Source organism: Budorcas taxicolor, chromosome 8 (genome assembly GCF_023091745.1).
Source record: "Budorcas taxicolor isolate Tak-1 chromosome 8, Takin1.1, whole genome shotgun sequence".
Taxonomy (NCBI): Eukaryota; Metazoa; Chordata; class Mammalia; order Artiodactyla; family Bovidae; genus Budorcas; species Budorcas taxicolor.
In genome coordinates, this window is record NC_068917.1 from 27238742 (window position 1) to 27256089 (window position 17348).

Consider the following 17348-nt stretch of genomic DNA (forward strand, 5'->3'; position numbering starts at 1 on the left):
ATTGATTTATGAAGAAAAGCAACTGTTAGGCCCATATAAGATGTGTGCATGGAAATGTAGGTTCCTTTACAGCCTCACAAGCAGCAACATTCCTCCTATTCTTGACAAGAATCTAATATTACTAATAGAGAATCTGTTTATTCTAAATACCACGTTTTTTTAAGGGAGTACATTGAGAACAAAAAGCTCACCTCCTAATGTTTTCACGTGAGAACAATCTTTTAAATGTGCTGTGTTTTTGCTATTTTTGTTTATTTTTTTTATAGAAGGGAATTTTTAAAAATAGCTTTATTTTTTAAAATGTTAGTACTTAATATTTTAAGAGAAGTGAATACAAGTATAAAATATTTAGATGTTAGCCTGTTTAAAAAAGTTTTTCAGCTTCACTTAATATTGTGTAATTTTCAGCCAACACTATAAAATGAGAGCTTCAAATAGAGCCACAGTGAAGGTAATTTCAAATTTTGGGGAGAAGGAGGTCATGTAGAGTATTTTTTCATTGGACTTTTATTTTAAGAAGACATATGTGCACTTTAAAATCTTTTATAGGTTTGTGTTACCTCTTATTTGTTAAGGAAGTCTGTTGAAATACTTTTGTTTAACTTAAAAATTAAACATTTAAGCTCCAAGTCAATTTTGAGCACAAAACACAAAAATCTGGACAATCCCTAAGTAAATTGTAATGATGGTGCCTTATAGGTTTAGCACACGTCACCCCAGAATTTGAAATCTGTCATATAATTAAGATTTGAGCAGGTAAATTACAGAATTCAAACTGACAATTATCATCTATAGAGTTGATATTAAAACTCTTCTCTTAATAGACATGTGTCCCCAAGTATATGTATATTTCCAAATTATGCATATAGTAATAGCCATATTAACATGTATAGGAAAACACATACAAAAAATTGAAAATTTAAAAGGTAAAGACAGAAAATAAACATGAATAAAGGTCCTGTTTTCTCTTACTCCTATGGATTAAATTACACACATCTTTGTGAACACATGTGCATATCCATACCCAAGGAACTTTGAGATGCTGTCATCCGGAAGAAAGGGTTCCAGTAACATAACCTGAAAAATTACACTATTACTCTGATTAGGAAGATACAGGTTTGTAAAGAAACAGTTCTTGTAACTATTAACAATCTTTGTTGTGTAGACTGACCATGAGAAGTGTTGCATTTTTAACCTAATGCTGATTGGTTAATTTTAAATCAGTACTTTTTTCCCCAGTGAGTTTTGGCTGTTTTTGGAAGTCCAAATACCATGGATCTAAGCATTTAGTGAATAAAATGAACTCTTAATGCTGTGGCCATGGTGGTAAATCTAAGCTTCACATTTAATGGGGAAAATTCGCTAAGATAGCTGAAAGATTAAAATTAATAAAATGTCCTGACATTTGTGTAGGCCTATAAAGATTCTACACAAATGTCAATCAAATACTCTATGACCATTTTTAAGTAAGCCATGTTTTAAGGGTCTAAAATTCACAAGGAAATGCAGGTAAATGTCTTGTCAAGACGATCTCTTTAGATATAGCTCTGGTTCACTTGATTTCAGTTATTTACCATGTTTATGATACTCTGAATTCATTCTATGTAATTTACTTTTATATTTAAAATGTAATCCAAAACTGAGAGTTATAACCACATAAAATGTACTTTTAGTATTTTATTCAATTGGGCCCTGCCCTTATACAAAAATCCACTGATACTTTTTCATTATTTCAAGTGTCTCGTGCACTACACAGGTGGGTTATTTCACAAGCAACTGAATAGTAGTTCTGACAACAGTTAAGTGATCTTATTGTTAGCTGATGAGCAGTGGTGGTGTGATGTTCCTTGGTCAGCTTCAATAACAGTTAATTATGGGGCAATTCTATCAGGAAACTGTTTTTGTTTTTTTTTTTTCCTGTTTCTCTTTTATGAGGCATTATAGCTCTAAACTCTCTTGTAACTTCTCTTCCTCTACCTTTAAAGTGTATGAAAGAGAAAAAAAAAGACTAGTTAAAAGATGTCTCTAACATTACAACTAGGTGGTATAATTAATGGCCAGTTGTGAAACTCAGCTTCTGTGTGCAGTCTTTACTCAGGGAATGCTTACATGCTTAGAGGTGGCACAACTATACATGGTCTTTTCCAGATGATTTCTCATTCCTAAAACTCTTAACAAGTGAGCGATTTTCAGAACACACCTGGCGCATGCACCATCTTGCAACAACTGGGTTTTTTTTGAAAGATCACATGTTCTGTCCACAATAGTCAGTAACAGCCTTCAAAGTACAACTGGTGATGAGAGATAAAAGACTTGAGGCTCCTCTGTTTAAAAGAGAAGAAGCTGAAAGAAAATTATAGCCATCCCCAAGTGTGGAAAAGGGTATTATGGAAAGATTTATAGACCCGTGTTCCCCAAGGCCAGTTCATTTTCTAATGGGATTTTGTGTTCTCAGACAGGGAGGGATGGTGACAAATGTTGATAGCGTTTAATAATAGTAGTGATGATGGCAATAATAATGAAGAAAACAAATGCAGTTGTAAAAACAGAGGCACCTCAATATAAAGCCAATTATCTTGGCCCCCAGAATGACTTTGTCTGTAAGTTGAAAATATAATAGAAATAAAGATCTTTTCTGTTTTGCTAACCATAGGGAAGGTAGTTCTTAGGATCTTCCTCTATTACCAGCGCATGGTGGACATACCAACAGCTTTTGCTAATACAAGGGTCCAAGAGACTAAATACAATTATAATTTAACATCAGATTTACTCAAGTTGTCATAATACTTACAAATGGAGAGGGTTTGCCCAAGAGAGATGTGGTTTCTTCTGTGTGCTCACAGACCTGAGTAATTGGCAATAAGGGTTCCAGCTTCCTACTCTAGTGTTCTTTCTCCAATTAAACCTTGGTTTCAAAGAAAGATTGTCAACAGATTATTTAAAGCATTAAATCTATTTTTTTAAGCCCTGGATTTCATGGGAATTGTATAGAAGGCTTGGGGAAAGCGATAGTTCATCCTTGAAGGCAAATAAAATAAATGATTGTAGTGTGTTGCCTGATGTGTTTGCCAGTCTTCTTGATCAATGCCAGTGTCAAGAGGATCAGGATAGTTCAGAGGGGAAACTTACTTGTTTTTTGAAAAAAAGATAAAAAACCTTACTGTACTAGTGAGGTGAGTAGCCAGGATCTAATGTAGTATTGATTGGACGAATGTTAGAAGCAGTTGATACAGACATACAGCCCCAGGGGTGAAGTGTTTTTACCACTCATTTGCTTTGGATGCTGCTCACAAGCCGTCCCTTAGAGGGATATTCAGTTTCCCAGTGACATAGAAAACTCTGTTCCTTGACACTAGTGTTATAAAATGGTGCTAGTATGTTCAGAACTCTGCTCTAAACTGATAGATCTTCTTCAGTGTTAATAGGTGTAGTATAAAGAGGGCTAGATTAGAAGTCACAAAACTTGGTTGTAATCCACCTAAATATTACCCATGCTTATACTCAGTCACTTCACTCATGTCTGACTCTTTGCAACCCCATGGACTGACTGTAGCCCTCCAGGCTCCTCTGTCCATAGGATGCTCCAGGCAAGAACACTGGAGTGGGTTGCCATGCCCTCCTCCAGGGGATTGTCCCGACCCAGCAATCGAACCCATATCTCCTGCATTGCAGGCAGGTTCTTTACCCATTCAGCCACCTGGAAAGTCCAGAGTGACCCATTGGTCCCTTCATTTTCTTGTGCTTCAGTTTCATCACCAGTAAATGGAGATGAAAAATGTGTTCTGCTATTTTAGCCAACTCTGCCTGCCATAATAATATACCATAGACTGTGTAGCTTCAACAACAGAAAAAATTTTTAATATATTTGTTTATGGAAGCTGGGAAGTCCAAGATCAAGGTGCTGGTCAATTTGGCCTCTCGGTGAGGGTTGTTTTCTTAGCTTGCAGCTGGTCACCTTCTCACTGTGTCTTGACATAGGAAAAGCAAGGGAGGAAGCAAGTTCTCTGGTGTCTTGTCTAAATAAGGGCACTAATCCCAACCTGAGAGCCCCACCCTCATGACCTCATCTAACCTGATTACTCCCAAAGACTATCTCCAAATACCATCGCATGGGGGTTAGGACTTCAACATAGAATTTTTGGGGGGTGGGGGGAAACACATTTAGTCCATAGCACTACTTGCCTTTCTCATGGCAGAGCAAATGAAATAAAGACCATGATAGACCTACACAAAGATCCTTTAAGAGGCTAGAGTTATTGACTGATTTCTCCAATCTTATTTTCATATACCTTTCTGTGTAACAAGGTTTTGTTCTTTTAGCATGTTTATTTTGAAAAAGTTATTAATGTAAAACCAAGTGAAGATTAAAACCCTGTTGTTTTTAGCCTTTTGACAATTCACTGTTGCATTTACCTTGTTAAATTTAAGTGTTATTTTGTAACTTTTAATACTTATTTCCTAGCTTAACTTTTACCTTACCTTTTACTGACATAGCTCTCACAATATATTTCCTATTAATGGGAATTGATAAGACAAGAGTGTGTTCATAGGATGAAGAACATTGTCTAGAATGTTGAATGTCATTTTTCTTTAAAATCCAATGTTTATTTGAAAGTTGAGTTTGATTATCTTTAGTTTCTTATAGTAGAGAAACTAAATGAGGTAGGTTTTTTCCTCAGTTTTGTTGAGATATAATTGTTATAAAACATCCTATCAGTTTAAGGTTCATAACATAGTGATTTGATATATGTATATATTGTGAAATGATTGCTATGATAAATTTAGTTAATATCCATCATGCATGATGTAGTCTTTTAAAAGTGTATTGCATATGTGTTTTCTTCTTTGATTAGTACTCATCCTTGACACAGTCTGATTATTTGTGCAAAGAAAAGATAATCTTTATTGCAGAGTATGTGTTTTTTTCCTAAACAAAATAGAAAATTTGTGGAAATAAAGTAGCAATATGTCTAAAACATGTCTGAAATAATTTAGTTATACCATATTCTCTTCCTTTCTCCTGAAGAAAGGTGTATATAATTCTCCCACCTTTTATTTTTATTGTTTTAAAGATCAAGTTGAAGTTTTGTTCAAAAATATAGTTGCCCGTTAGAAAAGGTGAAAATTCTGCATTCTGATTACCTAAGGAGGAAATCTGCTCCAAGTATAAGGAACAAGGGCAGATTTTACAAGTCCTGTCATGTGACCTACATTGACAGGTGTTCTTGTTTGAAGCAACAACACTTCTAGGACTTAACTTCTAGGAGTTGTAAACATGCGGTTTTTCTTACTTGTCTTGGACAAGAATAATCCTCCATAGAAAATCCATTACAAAATGGTTTTGCATAGCCATTTAATGTTGAAGGTTGCATTGCAAATCTTGGTAGGCCCATTGTTTTGGTAGTAAAGATATATCTTGTTTTAGGCAATAGAGGAGTTTGTGATCTGTTGTAAAAAAAAAATAGTAGCAACTAAGTATTGATTAGCTGCCATTATAACAGCCATGGGCTAGGATTTTTTATTTTATTATATCAACTTAACATTATCACTTCTACATGAGGTTCAGTGTCCTCACTCTCTGAGGAAACTAATGCTTAAGTAATCTTCCTAAAAACATATACTAGTGAGCAATAGAATTTGAGATTCTTAAGCCTATACTTTTGTCACTGTGGAACAGACTATTTAAAGAAACTTCATGTCTAGTGTGCCTTGCTTAGTACATCAGCTAAACATGGGCTTAGGGCATAAGCAAGAAGAACCACATAAAAAAATTTTTTTTAGTGAAAATTTTGATGTTCAAAAATAAGTCTTAAGGGGGACATCAGAACCTCACTGGAATTCCCTGCAGTTAGTTTTTGGCACACCTAGGGAGGGAAAAGGAAGATACATAATCTCTCTAATCCTTGGACCTAGTTAAGATCTTAATCTAGCTCTGTTTATGGTGAAAATTTTTTGTAACACACACATCCTTACCTAGTTTTATATAGTCATCTTTGACTTGTGTTTTTGGTGGGTAAATCTGATTTTAAAACAAACAAGCTTAAGGTGACCTCCAGCTTGGTTTTGTTGGACTGGATAAAATCTAAGGCTGGATCAGCCTCATCTAGTAGCAGAGTGGCTTTTTGAGTAGTTAACATCTAGTTGAATTTTGTCCATCCACCAACACACAATTTTACATGCTTCATGAACATTTATATTCACTGGTAGCCATGTCCTGTCAGGGGGCTTTTTTGCCAAATACTTTGAAGATTATGCCGGGTTGTTACCTCTGGATAGATCAATAAGTTTATATTTTTTCTCATGATGCAAACTCTTATGCTTTCTTAAAGTTAAGATTCTTATAACAACATATTTTTGCATGTATAAAAAGAGAGGGCTTCCCCGATTTGGCCCTGCCAAATATATTGGATCAGAGTCTCCTTGTATGTAGAATCCACCTAGCTGATTCTGATGAATATTCACAGCTATGAATCTCTGAGTCTTTGGCCAGTGGTTCTCAAAAGTCTGGTTGGCCCTCAGAACAGCAACTTGTAAGAAATCCAGGTTCTTACCACTATCCCTGACTTAGACACACTGGGTGGGGCCTGTGAAGTCACTCAGTCGTGTCTGACTCTTTGTGACCCCGTGGACTGTAGCCTACCAGGCTTCTCCGTCCATGGGATTCTCCAGGCAAGAATACTGGAGTGGGTTGCCATTTCCTTCTCCAGGGGATCTTCCCGATCCAGGGATCAAACCCGGGTCTCCCGCATTGGAGGCAGATGCTTTAACCTCTGAGCTACCAGGGAAGGGAAAGGTGGGGCCTAGGAGTCTGCATTTTACCAGATCTCCCAGTTGGTTCTCTACTCCTCATGGAAGTATGATTATCACTCCTTTTGATGATTCAAAGGTCTCCTTAGCTCTCACATTCTGCAAGTCCTTGTCCTGATTGCAAAAAACTTTCTGGACAGGGGAATTTTCTGCCCACCATTCAACATTTTTATCCTTCTCCATCCACCTCCATTGCTTTCAACCATGAAAAGTTTCCATATTATAATTTCCATTCTAATATTCTCACTGAATGACTGTGTCTTCTGTAAACCCCTTCAAATGCTTGGTGAAAGAGCCAGAGTGTTAATGATAAACATTGAATAGAAAGCCTTTTGCTCTGGTTGTGTTATGTCCTTTACCGTTTGCCAGTTTTCTGATAGTTAGCAACTGTGGCATTATTAACCTTGTTTATGGTTAGGAAACTAAAAGAAGGCTGCCTCCAGGTTTGGTTCCGGCATTGGCATGATGCTTGAGACAGATGGGTCACATTTAGCATGGGGGAGTTGGAGAGACGGCCACTGTCCTCTTGATCCTAATTAATGTCACTCACAGCAAATAGCTCTGGCAGGACATCTCCTCGATGTCCAGCATAGCGTGTACTGGCCAGGCAGGGTGGGGATTGCAGCTCTCTCTAAGGAAACCTCTTTTTTGGCTCCAAAATGGTTTCCAGAACTATCAAAATATTAGCATTTGCAGACACTTTTCATGGCTGAAGAGAGCAACTTGGAGAGAAAAGGAAGTGCTCCGTGGACCCCAGGAGAAATGTTTGTGGCTGGGCATTGTGCTCATCCCCTTTCAGTTGTGTGACTCACTGCAGGGTCTGGGAAGTGGAAGACGCTGGACAGAGTGAAGGGTACCTCCCACAGGCCTCTGTACTTGTCCACCGGCTCTACTTTGTGGGTCACGAATAGCAATGTGGACCTCGTGCTGCAAATTTCAAGGAAATTTTGCAGGGGTGGTGGGTTGGTGGGCCACCTGCTGCTAATTAGAGGTCCCGTCTGGCTCTTTTCCTGGAGGGTGAGTGGTAGATTGCTGACACCTGTTTTCCCATCCAGCCTCGGGATATGAAGTATGCATTAGGAATGCCTGAAAGTGCTTCCTCGTGTTTGAGTCTGTGGAGCTTGGTGCTGCTTGGAGGGGAGGGAGTAGTGGATTCGGTGAAGGGAGGGGAGCTGAGAAGATCAAGGGGGAGAAACTGTAGTGTGAATGGAACTGAGATTCTCGTCCTCATGGAGTAGCTTTTGATTGTGCTCCAGGTTGTCCTCCATGTGGCCGTGATAAACGTAGTCACCCACTGAGCAACGAAGATGTGTCCTGACCTTCAGAAGACCTCAGAAGTTTCTCAAGTGACATGAGCATGTAGTTTAAACTATGAGCATATTAGAAATGGGAGAAAAATAATGCCCTCTTCCAACCAAATTGATCAACGTTAAGTTATTTAAAACTAATGACAACCCTATGGTCTATATCCCACCAGGCTCCTCTGTCCATGAGATTCTCCGGGAAAGAACATTGGAGTGGGTTACCATTCCCTCCTCCAGGGGATCTTCCCCACCCAGGGATTGAACCCAGGTTTCCTGCATTGCAGGCAGATTCGTTCCCATCTGAGCCACCAGAGAAGCCTTAAATGTTTACGATTCAAGTGTCTGGATGGCATGATCACTTTCTCTACACAGTTCTGTCCATCTGTTTTCTCCTCCCATTGTTGCCTACCAGAAAGTCTCACAAAAACAGATAGCATTGAAACATGTGTATTATCATATGTGAAATAGATCACCAGTCCAGATTCGATGCATGAGACAGGGTGCTCAGGGCCAGTGCCCTGGGATGACCCTGAGAGATGGGATGGGGAGGGAGGTGGGAATGGGGTTCATGATGGGGAACACATGTACAGCCATGGCTGATTCATGTCCATATATGGCAAAAACCACTACAATATTGTAAAGTAACTAGCCTCCAATTAAAATAAATAAATTTAAAATAAAAAAAAAGAAAACAGATGGTGGACCAGAGGGCCTAATGTCACAGAGAAAGAGCACCTGTTGTATGCAGTACATGTTGCTGAGTATGAGGGCATAACAAGAAGCACAAGGCGGAGGCTCCAATCCCAGCCTTTTCAAGTACTGGCAGGTTGCTGGAAAGAAAAAACATCCACATCAGAGGTAGCATGATTCCATAGCAGATCTTCTAAGCAAACAGATGATCCACATTTTCAGTGGGTTTGGGAACGGAAGAGAACTCTGAGTTGGTAGGTCAAGGAGGATGTGGGACTTGTTCTGGATACTAAGGAATGAAGAGAATGTGTTGAGAGTGGGGTGTGTACATGATGCTCTTTCCCTGCATCACTCTACTGTGGAATTAAAGGGTGTTTTTTGTTCTAAGTGGTGGGAACATTTTCCCCTGACTCATTTGTGGGACTTGGCCAGATCTCCTTGCAATCATTGGCCTCCATTTGTGAACTGTGGATGAACGGGGTTAGGGTTGGGTCATGGCCTTGGACCAGAGTAAAATTAACTGGCTCATAATGTGATTGAACTAATGACCTTGGCCTCATTACCACTATGTTTTAACCAGTTGAGTCAATCAAACGTTGCAGAAAGGGTAATCAAGGTATCTTTCAGAAAGCAATGCAGATGACAGTAAACACAGGAGTGGAATCAAAGCCAGGTTTCTTGCCTTATGAGCTGTGTCCCTCTTTATCCTTGAGGTTTTACACTTGTTTCTACACCTAACGAAAATATTGTGGACAAAACAAAAAGGACACTGACTTTCCTGTGTTAGCATTTTTGACATGAGGCAATTTGTAGTCATTTTCTTGCACAGTGTCAGACTGTTTTTGTAGGGCAAAATCTGTTTGAGCAACAATGGTGTTTCTAATTTTAGGTGTAGCGTCCTATCCATTTACTGATGGTGCCTTTCTCTTCTTATTTCAAGTCTGAACAGCCCAGTCCTGCCAGCTCCAGCTCCAGCTCCAGCTTCACACCATCCCAGACCAGGCAACAAGGTATCCACATCTCCCAGGCCAGCTCGGAAACATCTTTCTCATAAAACATCTTAATGACTTGATTTATGGCCTATTTTCTACTGTTTTATTATTTGAATGATAACTTGGCTTTTATGCAGTTGTATTTATTTCCCCTAGGAATGCACTTGAGTATTGTTCTGATGTATGAGGCCAGCCTCTAGAAATTCCCCTTTTTCCAGTCCCTGCCATCAGAGTCCCATTTTACAAAAGGATTATAGACACAGCCCATTCCAGGGAGTTCCCAAAGGAAATACAATAGCGAAAGCTAGACTTGAGAGGCTTTGACAGAGAGAAATAGGTTTTTAGTCCCCCTCCTGGACATCTTTCATTTTATTATTTTTCTACAGATTAATAGACTTTTTTCTGTGGTGGGTGTTAATTTGCTGTCTTTAGAATATATTTTCTTCTACTCAAACTCAAAATAAATTTAGTAAAAAAATTTAAACTGGAACATTAACTAAATATATGTTCCATTTTTCATGTGTGGAAACTCTACAAACACAGGCCCGTTTTTCAATTTTTTTTTTTTTAAACAGGGAAACTGAGATTATATCAAGAGATAATCTGTTTCTGGGCATCACATTGCACATTACCTTTTTTGATTGACCGCATTGAATTCCTGATGGCCTTGCATGTTTTGAAAAGGATTAAATTGTTGTGTGCATTTAGGCTAAGGCTAAGCTTCCAGGAAAAAATAAAAGACACTGTTCATTTTGGCTGTTTAGAGTTCTTGTTCCACTGACTTCCCAAGATAAAAGCCCGTGACAAAAGCAGAGAAATTTGGAGTTTGCAGAATGTGAGATTACACAGAGTCAACACTTATTTTAGAAGTAAGGCAATGATAGCTCAGATAGTCCTCTCACAGATGAGCCTTTAGGAATTGGCTAATCTAGGATAAAGGTGCCTCTCTCACTCTCTCCATTGTCCTTACAATCTCTTCTGTTAAGATTAGAAATATCTATTTTGATTTCATTACATTTTTAGTAGTATGATGAAAATAAGCCACATTAATGCATTTTTCTGTGAATTTAACTTTACATTCTAGAATAAAATTAGTTCTGCCTTGATGTTTCTCTCCCATCTAATACTGGATACTGTTTTGAATGTTCTGGGCACTGATTTATTACATGGTCTTATTTAGGTAAATTCATGCCAATATTTTGCCAGGGAATTCTTAAAAAGTAAAATAAAATTGGCTACACAAAATTGTTGCAACAAGACCTTGTATCCAAGATCAATATGAAGATCAGAAATAGGACATTGCACCATGGAATTGAAATACTTTATAATCTGAACTTGACTGAAATGCTTGCTTGACCTGAAATTGACCTTGAAATAAAAGGAACAGCTAAACCTTAATAGATCAAAAACTACCACACAAAGGCCGCCTTGCTAAGAACAAGTTACAACCATGGTGATTTATTAGTCTCAACTTTTCAATACATGGATTAACCTAACAAAACATTCAATTTACTAACAGATCTTTCTGTTTCTTTTTAGGAGTGATTTTTCTTAGGGAAGAAAAATGCATAGGAAAAAAATTCCTAGGAAATAGAGATTTTCTAAAGAACATTTTGGGGCATGTATTATGAAAGCAGTAGTGTTTTGGCAGAGGTTACATTCCAGAACCTGCCAGATTTATCATGTGAATTGTATAACTGTATCTGATGATGGTAATTTTTAAGCGGTGTTCTCTGCTGGTGAGCTATCCGCCTGTGTCAGCTATGGCTAAGTGTATTTGATTGCCTGTGGTTCATTCTCATTGGTCAGGTCCTTTAAGGTCTATAATGAAAGATCTGCATTCTGATGACAACGAGGAGGAATCAGATGAAGCAGAGGATAATGACAATGACTCCGAAATGGAGAGACCTGTAAATAGAGGGGGCAGCCGGAGTCGCAGGTGAGTGTCTTGGTAGAGATGAGGTTCCCTGGGATGGAATCATACCTTTTCACTGGATCTAAGAGTATAACCACAGCAAAAATGTGAAACACCAAAACCGATGGCAAGTAAATAGTCACATTCACTTTTTTAAAGTATTTTTAATTTGTTTTATTTATTTTTATTAAAGTATAGTTGACTTACTATATTATGTTAGTTTCAGGTGTACAGCATAGTAATTCGATAGTATAATGTGTATGTATTTTTTCACTGAAGGGTGCTTGCTTTATACTGTTGTGTTAGTTTCTGCTATACAACAACACAAATTAGCCACAACACACACACACACACTCTCTCTCTCTCTCTCTCTCTATATATATATATATATATATATATATGTATATACATAGGTCCCTTTTGAACCTCGATCCCACCCACCCCTCATCCCACCCCTCTCGGTCATCAGAGAGTGCCAGACTGGGCTTCTGGTGTTACGTAGCAGCTTCCCACTAACTATTTAACACCCCCTGCTGTGTCCACACGTCAGTTTACTACGTCTGCATCTTTATTCCTGCCCTGCACATAGGTTCATCAGTACCATCTTTCTAGATTCCATTTATAGATGTCAATACACATATTTGTATATAATATATACTATTTTTATAGATTATACGCCATACAAAGTTGGGGCACCTTGGCATGCTTACACTCACTGTTCCCCAGGGAACTATTTTATCCCTTGTTCTCAGAAAGGAGAGGTTTTTCCTCCATTAATTTTACAGAGAAAAAGTACTATTGCAAGCTTTTGCCCTTCAAAGTAAATGCCATGGTGGCTGGACTGGCTGCTGAAATGAACTCTGCTTTCATTTGAAGAATTTGTGTAGCTTCGTTGCTGTAGGTATTCATAACTCAGAATTTGAGGAAATGTGTTCGCTGTTTGTAGTTAGAAATGCATGATTGATTTCAATGAATTATGTGTGACCTAATTAAAACTAGGATCACCTGTGTGTTTTCCAGAAACTAAATTCCTTTTAAGTGTGCTGACTGTTACTTAAGTAGCTTTAATGCGGCGAGGCATACTTCTGCATTGGAAAGATGCTAATTCATGTCACTTATAATTAATAGTCAACTTGAAATTGCCTCGAGGATTTTATTTATCATGAGCAAAACGAATAGCTGTGCTTACTTTAATGGGTTTTGAGTAGGAAAAAATATGAATCTATTTGAACTTAAAATCCAATTACATTGATAATATATTGCATTAAGTCTTTTCCCATTATCCATTTCTGGGTAGCAGGCCCTAAAATTCCCCAAAATGATGTGATCTTAATCCAGACAGGACAGACCATATGTTTGCTAATTGGTAATTCCTTCGTGTCCTTGGAGAAGAGTCTCCTTAGAATATATGCCCTGTCCTATATCTCAGTGGTTTTTCCTTATGGCTGTACTCAATTCCTTTTTCTCTACTCATCTCCCAAAATCACCCATATGTATTCCTTTTAAATAAGAGAGACATAAGGAACCTTATGGTCTTGGCCTTATAATGTTTCCCTTTACAAGTCTTTAATCTGACAAGAAGGAAACTGATGGGGCAAAAAAAAAAAAAAAAAAAAAAACCCACCTAAAAATGAACTGACACTTGTAGGTGAGGAGCATCTTTATAACAATCGAAATCCTGACCACTGACTGCTTTTACATTTAGCTGGTGAAAAAATGCATAGCCAGTTTGGACATCTCCCAACTTACTATTAGTTTGTAGAAGATCTAGATACTCTGTGATGGGCTGTGGCCTGTCTCCTCTTTGCCTAGTCCCCTGAGTCAACACGGGTCAGATCATACATGTTTGTGAGTTGACTGATGTGTGATGCATGTTGTTTGCAAGGCTCTCCCTCCCTCCTAACATATGCTGTTGGCACAGCCCCCGCCTGGGTAACATTTTATCTTCATTGCACTTGTGAAGTCTCAACTGTTTAATCATTTTAAATACTCAGCCTTCCACTTCAGTCAAGAACCATTTTAAAGCAGTGCTTCAACTGAACACTTCATTAATGTAATTTAGTTAAGAAAAACAAGTTCCGTCAGTTTTTTCCTAAAAGGATGTCCCAGTGTATCCTTTTCATTTCCTATCTCATTTCTTATCTATCTGAATGTATTATAGGGCTGGAATGTGATTGCCTATTCAGAACGACAGAAAAACTATCCTGATTTCTAAAGCATTTTCTGTTTCTGAGAAGAATATTGTATTAGGTTACGATACAACCGAAGAGAGGGAGCAAACACTGAAGGACATTTCTAAAAGAGTGCATACATTCAGCAGAGTCAACAAAGAAATATCTCCTATTCTCACTGAAAGAAAATTCCATTTTTAATGGAAAGGAAAAAAAAATGAGGAGGTGATATTTTTATTGTTTTTCCTTGTTGAAAGATACTGTATTTTTCTAAAGCAGTTTTCCCAAACACACTGTCTTTTCCTGTTCTGTGGTGTATTTCCAGGGAATTGCATCAGAACTAGGGTCAACTTTGCATCATGACACATTGGAAATGATTGGTGATGGGTCTGTCATGTTGAGCTTCACGCCTCCCACCCTCAGATGTCACCCTGAACTGTCAGTCCTGCAGGGCTGTGGTGCACATTCTTCTTAGCAGTTACTTCCATTCCTGCAGCCTTTATTTCAGCCGTACTTGTAAAATGTTCACCTGGAACAAATAGGCAGAGGGAAAGGAAGGGGGAAAAGGGTAGTAACCTGTGAACTATCTGATTTTGCTGAACTTCCAGCTTGGGTGACATGCTTATGACAGTAGGTGGATGGATCTGGAACAGGGAGATAAATGAATAAATGAAGGCGGCAAAATATACTGGCTGAGTACCAGGGCTGTCACTTTGCTTGGATTTGAATCCTAGGACCAGCACTCTTACCTCTGGGACCCTATGTGAGTGATTCAGTTTTTCTCAGTTTCCTTATCTATGAAATGGAGATTATTAAATGAGAAGGAGCAAGTCAAACGTTTAACCCCTTTCTAGATACAAAGTAAACGCCGGCATGTAGTAGCGATTGTATGAGTTAAAACAAGTTCCCAAAGATTAATGTTTGGATGCCTTGCTCTCTAGCCCTAATTCTTTGGATATTTCAAGAATTGTCTGTAACCCTGCGACTGACTTCTCTGTTTCTTTTCAGAGTTAGCTTAAGTGATGGCAGTGATAGTGAAAGCAGTTCTGCTTCCTCACCCCTACATCATGAACCCCCGCCACCCTTATTAAAAACCAACAACAACCAGGTAAGCTTCTAGGGCTGCACTTCTCATGATTCTGCAGAACTCAAAGTATGCCAGGCATTTTACCCCTTAAATTTTAAACGAAGCCCCTCTTGACAGCAAATAACTGGGAATCTACAACCTTAGGACTAAAAACATAGGGTAAAAGTACTTAATTTGTCACAAAAGTATGACCTTGGATGAGTTAGTTAAATGTTAATAGATGCAGGACAGGATGGTGACAGAAAGTGTTGCCCATTTACTCCTGATTTCTGTATATTTCCCCCCTGTCAATTGGGAAGAATATGACCTTTGGAGCTAGTATAAAGCCTGGTTCTCTGTTTTATTGATTTATAGCAGTTTATTGGTACAAACATTTTTTAAATTTAGCCTCAGTTTTCTCATCTGTAAATGGGGATATTAATGTCTACCTTACGGGCTACTGGGAAGGTGACAAAAAAGTACGTGTAAAGAGCAGGAAGCATGGGTCATACCTCTTGGCAAACAGTTGATGATATATGGTTAGTATAGGTGCTCTGCCTCTCTGCTTACCCGGGAAAAAAGGATTATCACTTGGGATTGTAAGGAATCATTGATAAAATATAGAGTAGACAATGGTCATTATCACTGTTGTTATAAATCCAGCTAAAGGAAAGCTTATTAATTTGATAATCAGAGTAAAGAATATAGTTATTTGGATAGGTCTAAGCAGAGCTTGCAAAGCTGTGATGAGGAACTTTTGTTAAATGAATGATTATTTTAAACACTTGCTAAAATATGCTGTTTTCAAGTATTGTAAAAAAACCTCATTATGCATTGGGTTGATTCTCTATTACCATGTTATTCTTTTTACCCTATTTAGACAGATTCCATGAGACCTCATAATAATTGCTTAATTCAAGTTACCATATGAATATTAAGTTGAAAATGTGGTTTGTAAAATTATTGTTTCACAGGTGTCCTACCTGTTGTTTGAAATGGCCTTGTTCTTGAAATTTGTGATCTTTCTTTAATAGGGAAGATGTGATTTTTATAGCTGAAGACTTTTTCACTTCAAATTTCATATAAAGCAAAAATCTCTTCAAATTTAAAATTCCTCATTTAATTGATCAACAACTTAAAGCCTCCATTGTTAAGTAGGAATAATATCAGTGTTCTTTACCTCACCAGTTACAGTTCAACTGCAGTTTCTTTGTGTCCTGCATGTGACTGCAGGCCCAACCTCATCATCCATTACAGGCTGGCCTGCAAGCGATTGTACTTTCTTCTTCCTTATCCTAACTCCCCACAGTCCATGTGTCTCCCCACCTCCAGGGCCAGCTATACCCATGACCCAGCCAGCCATCATCTCGAGTGTGGCTGCCCAGTACTCCAAAGTCAAGCACGTCAGGGGAAAGTGAGGACCACGGGCATAGCCATCGTTGCCAGTCAGTTGAGACGGGCCCTAGGCTGGCTGACTAGATAACTTGGAGGATTCTTTTGTAATTGTGTGCTTCAATAGGAGCTGTCAATAGAATAGCATTTGGACCTTGAATATATTTTTATATTCAATTTCAACCTATGTAGGCCTGATTTCTGCTTCCAGTGGGTGGTGTATTGGAATTAGGATTCTTCCTGGCCGGTGATGGTGGCCTTGGCAGGGCCAGGAGTGCAGGGCATTATAGGATGTGCTTTTGTGCCCTACAGTAGTCTCCTTCAGCACTGTTCCCAGGTGGAGTGAAAACTACGCTTGCTAAATAAATACAACTTCAACAAGCTACCGTCTTCCCTTGCAGACAGAACTGCGCTAGTCTCTTCCTGGGCCTGCTGCAGTCTTGACCTGGCCCTGGTTTCAGGGAAAGGTTTAGATTCTTTGTCAGACTTTTTTTTTATTGACTGTCTGGCAAAATGAAAAAAAGCAAAACAAAATTGAAATGGTACCATCTATCTAGAAAGGGTAAAAATTACTTTAGCCGATTAAATAGCATACCGCTGGTTTCTTGGCATATGTTTATTTGACAAATGTAGCTTCACACATGTGAGTCATCAATCTGTCAGGAATACTCAGTTATATGTCACTTTCTCCATACACCTATAAGGATAATAAGGAGGTCCATATGCTTTCACTTTTCACTAGTTTAGGGTAGGAAATATATGTAGTTTAGGGTAGGAAATATAGGTATATATATGTACATATATTTACCCCTAGGATGCTTTCCTCTTTGGACCTGTGTCTTAGAACTGGAGTGTGTTTAGTCGTGTGTGTGTGTGAGTGTGATAGTGATGATGATGAGATGATCTGAAATTTCACGTGAAAGAAGCGAAAACATACCAGGAAGGCCAAGCTGTGAAATGGGCAGACTCTTGAGTCGTCTTCTTCTTTCATATCCCTTCACTATTCTCTCT

General features: G+C 38.4%; 1 protein-coding gene across 1 annotated transcript in view; it reads left to right on the plus strand.

Annotated features, from left to right (window-relative positions):
- MLLT3 (MLLT3 super elongation complex subunit) overlaps positions 1 to 17348 on the plus strand; it is a 274131-nt gene that overhangs the window by 244329 nt on the left and 12454 nt on the right. The window contains exons 6-8 of the mRNA XM_052645059.1: positions 9742 to 9811; positions 11603 to 11732; positions 14888 to 14987. Coding sequence (XP_052501019.1) covers positions 9742 to 9811; positions 11603 to 11732; positions 14888 to 14987 — 300 coding nt within the window. The remainder of the gene's footprint in view (positions 1 to 9741; positions 9812 to 11602; positions 11733 to 14887; positions 14988 to 17348) is intronic.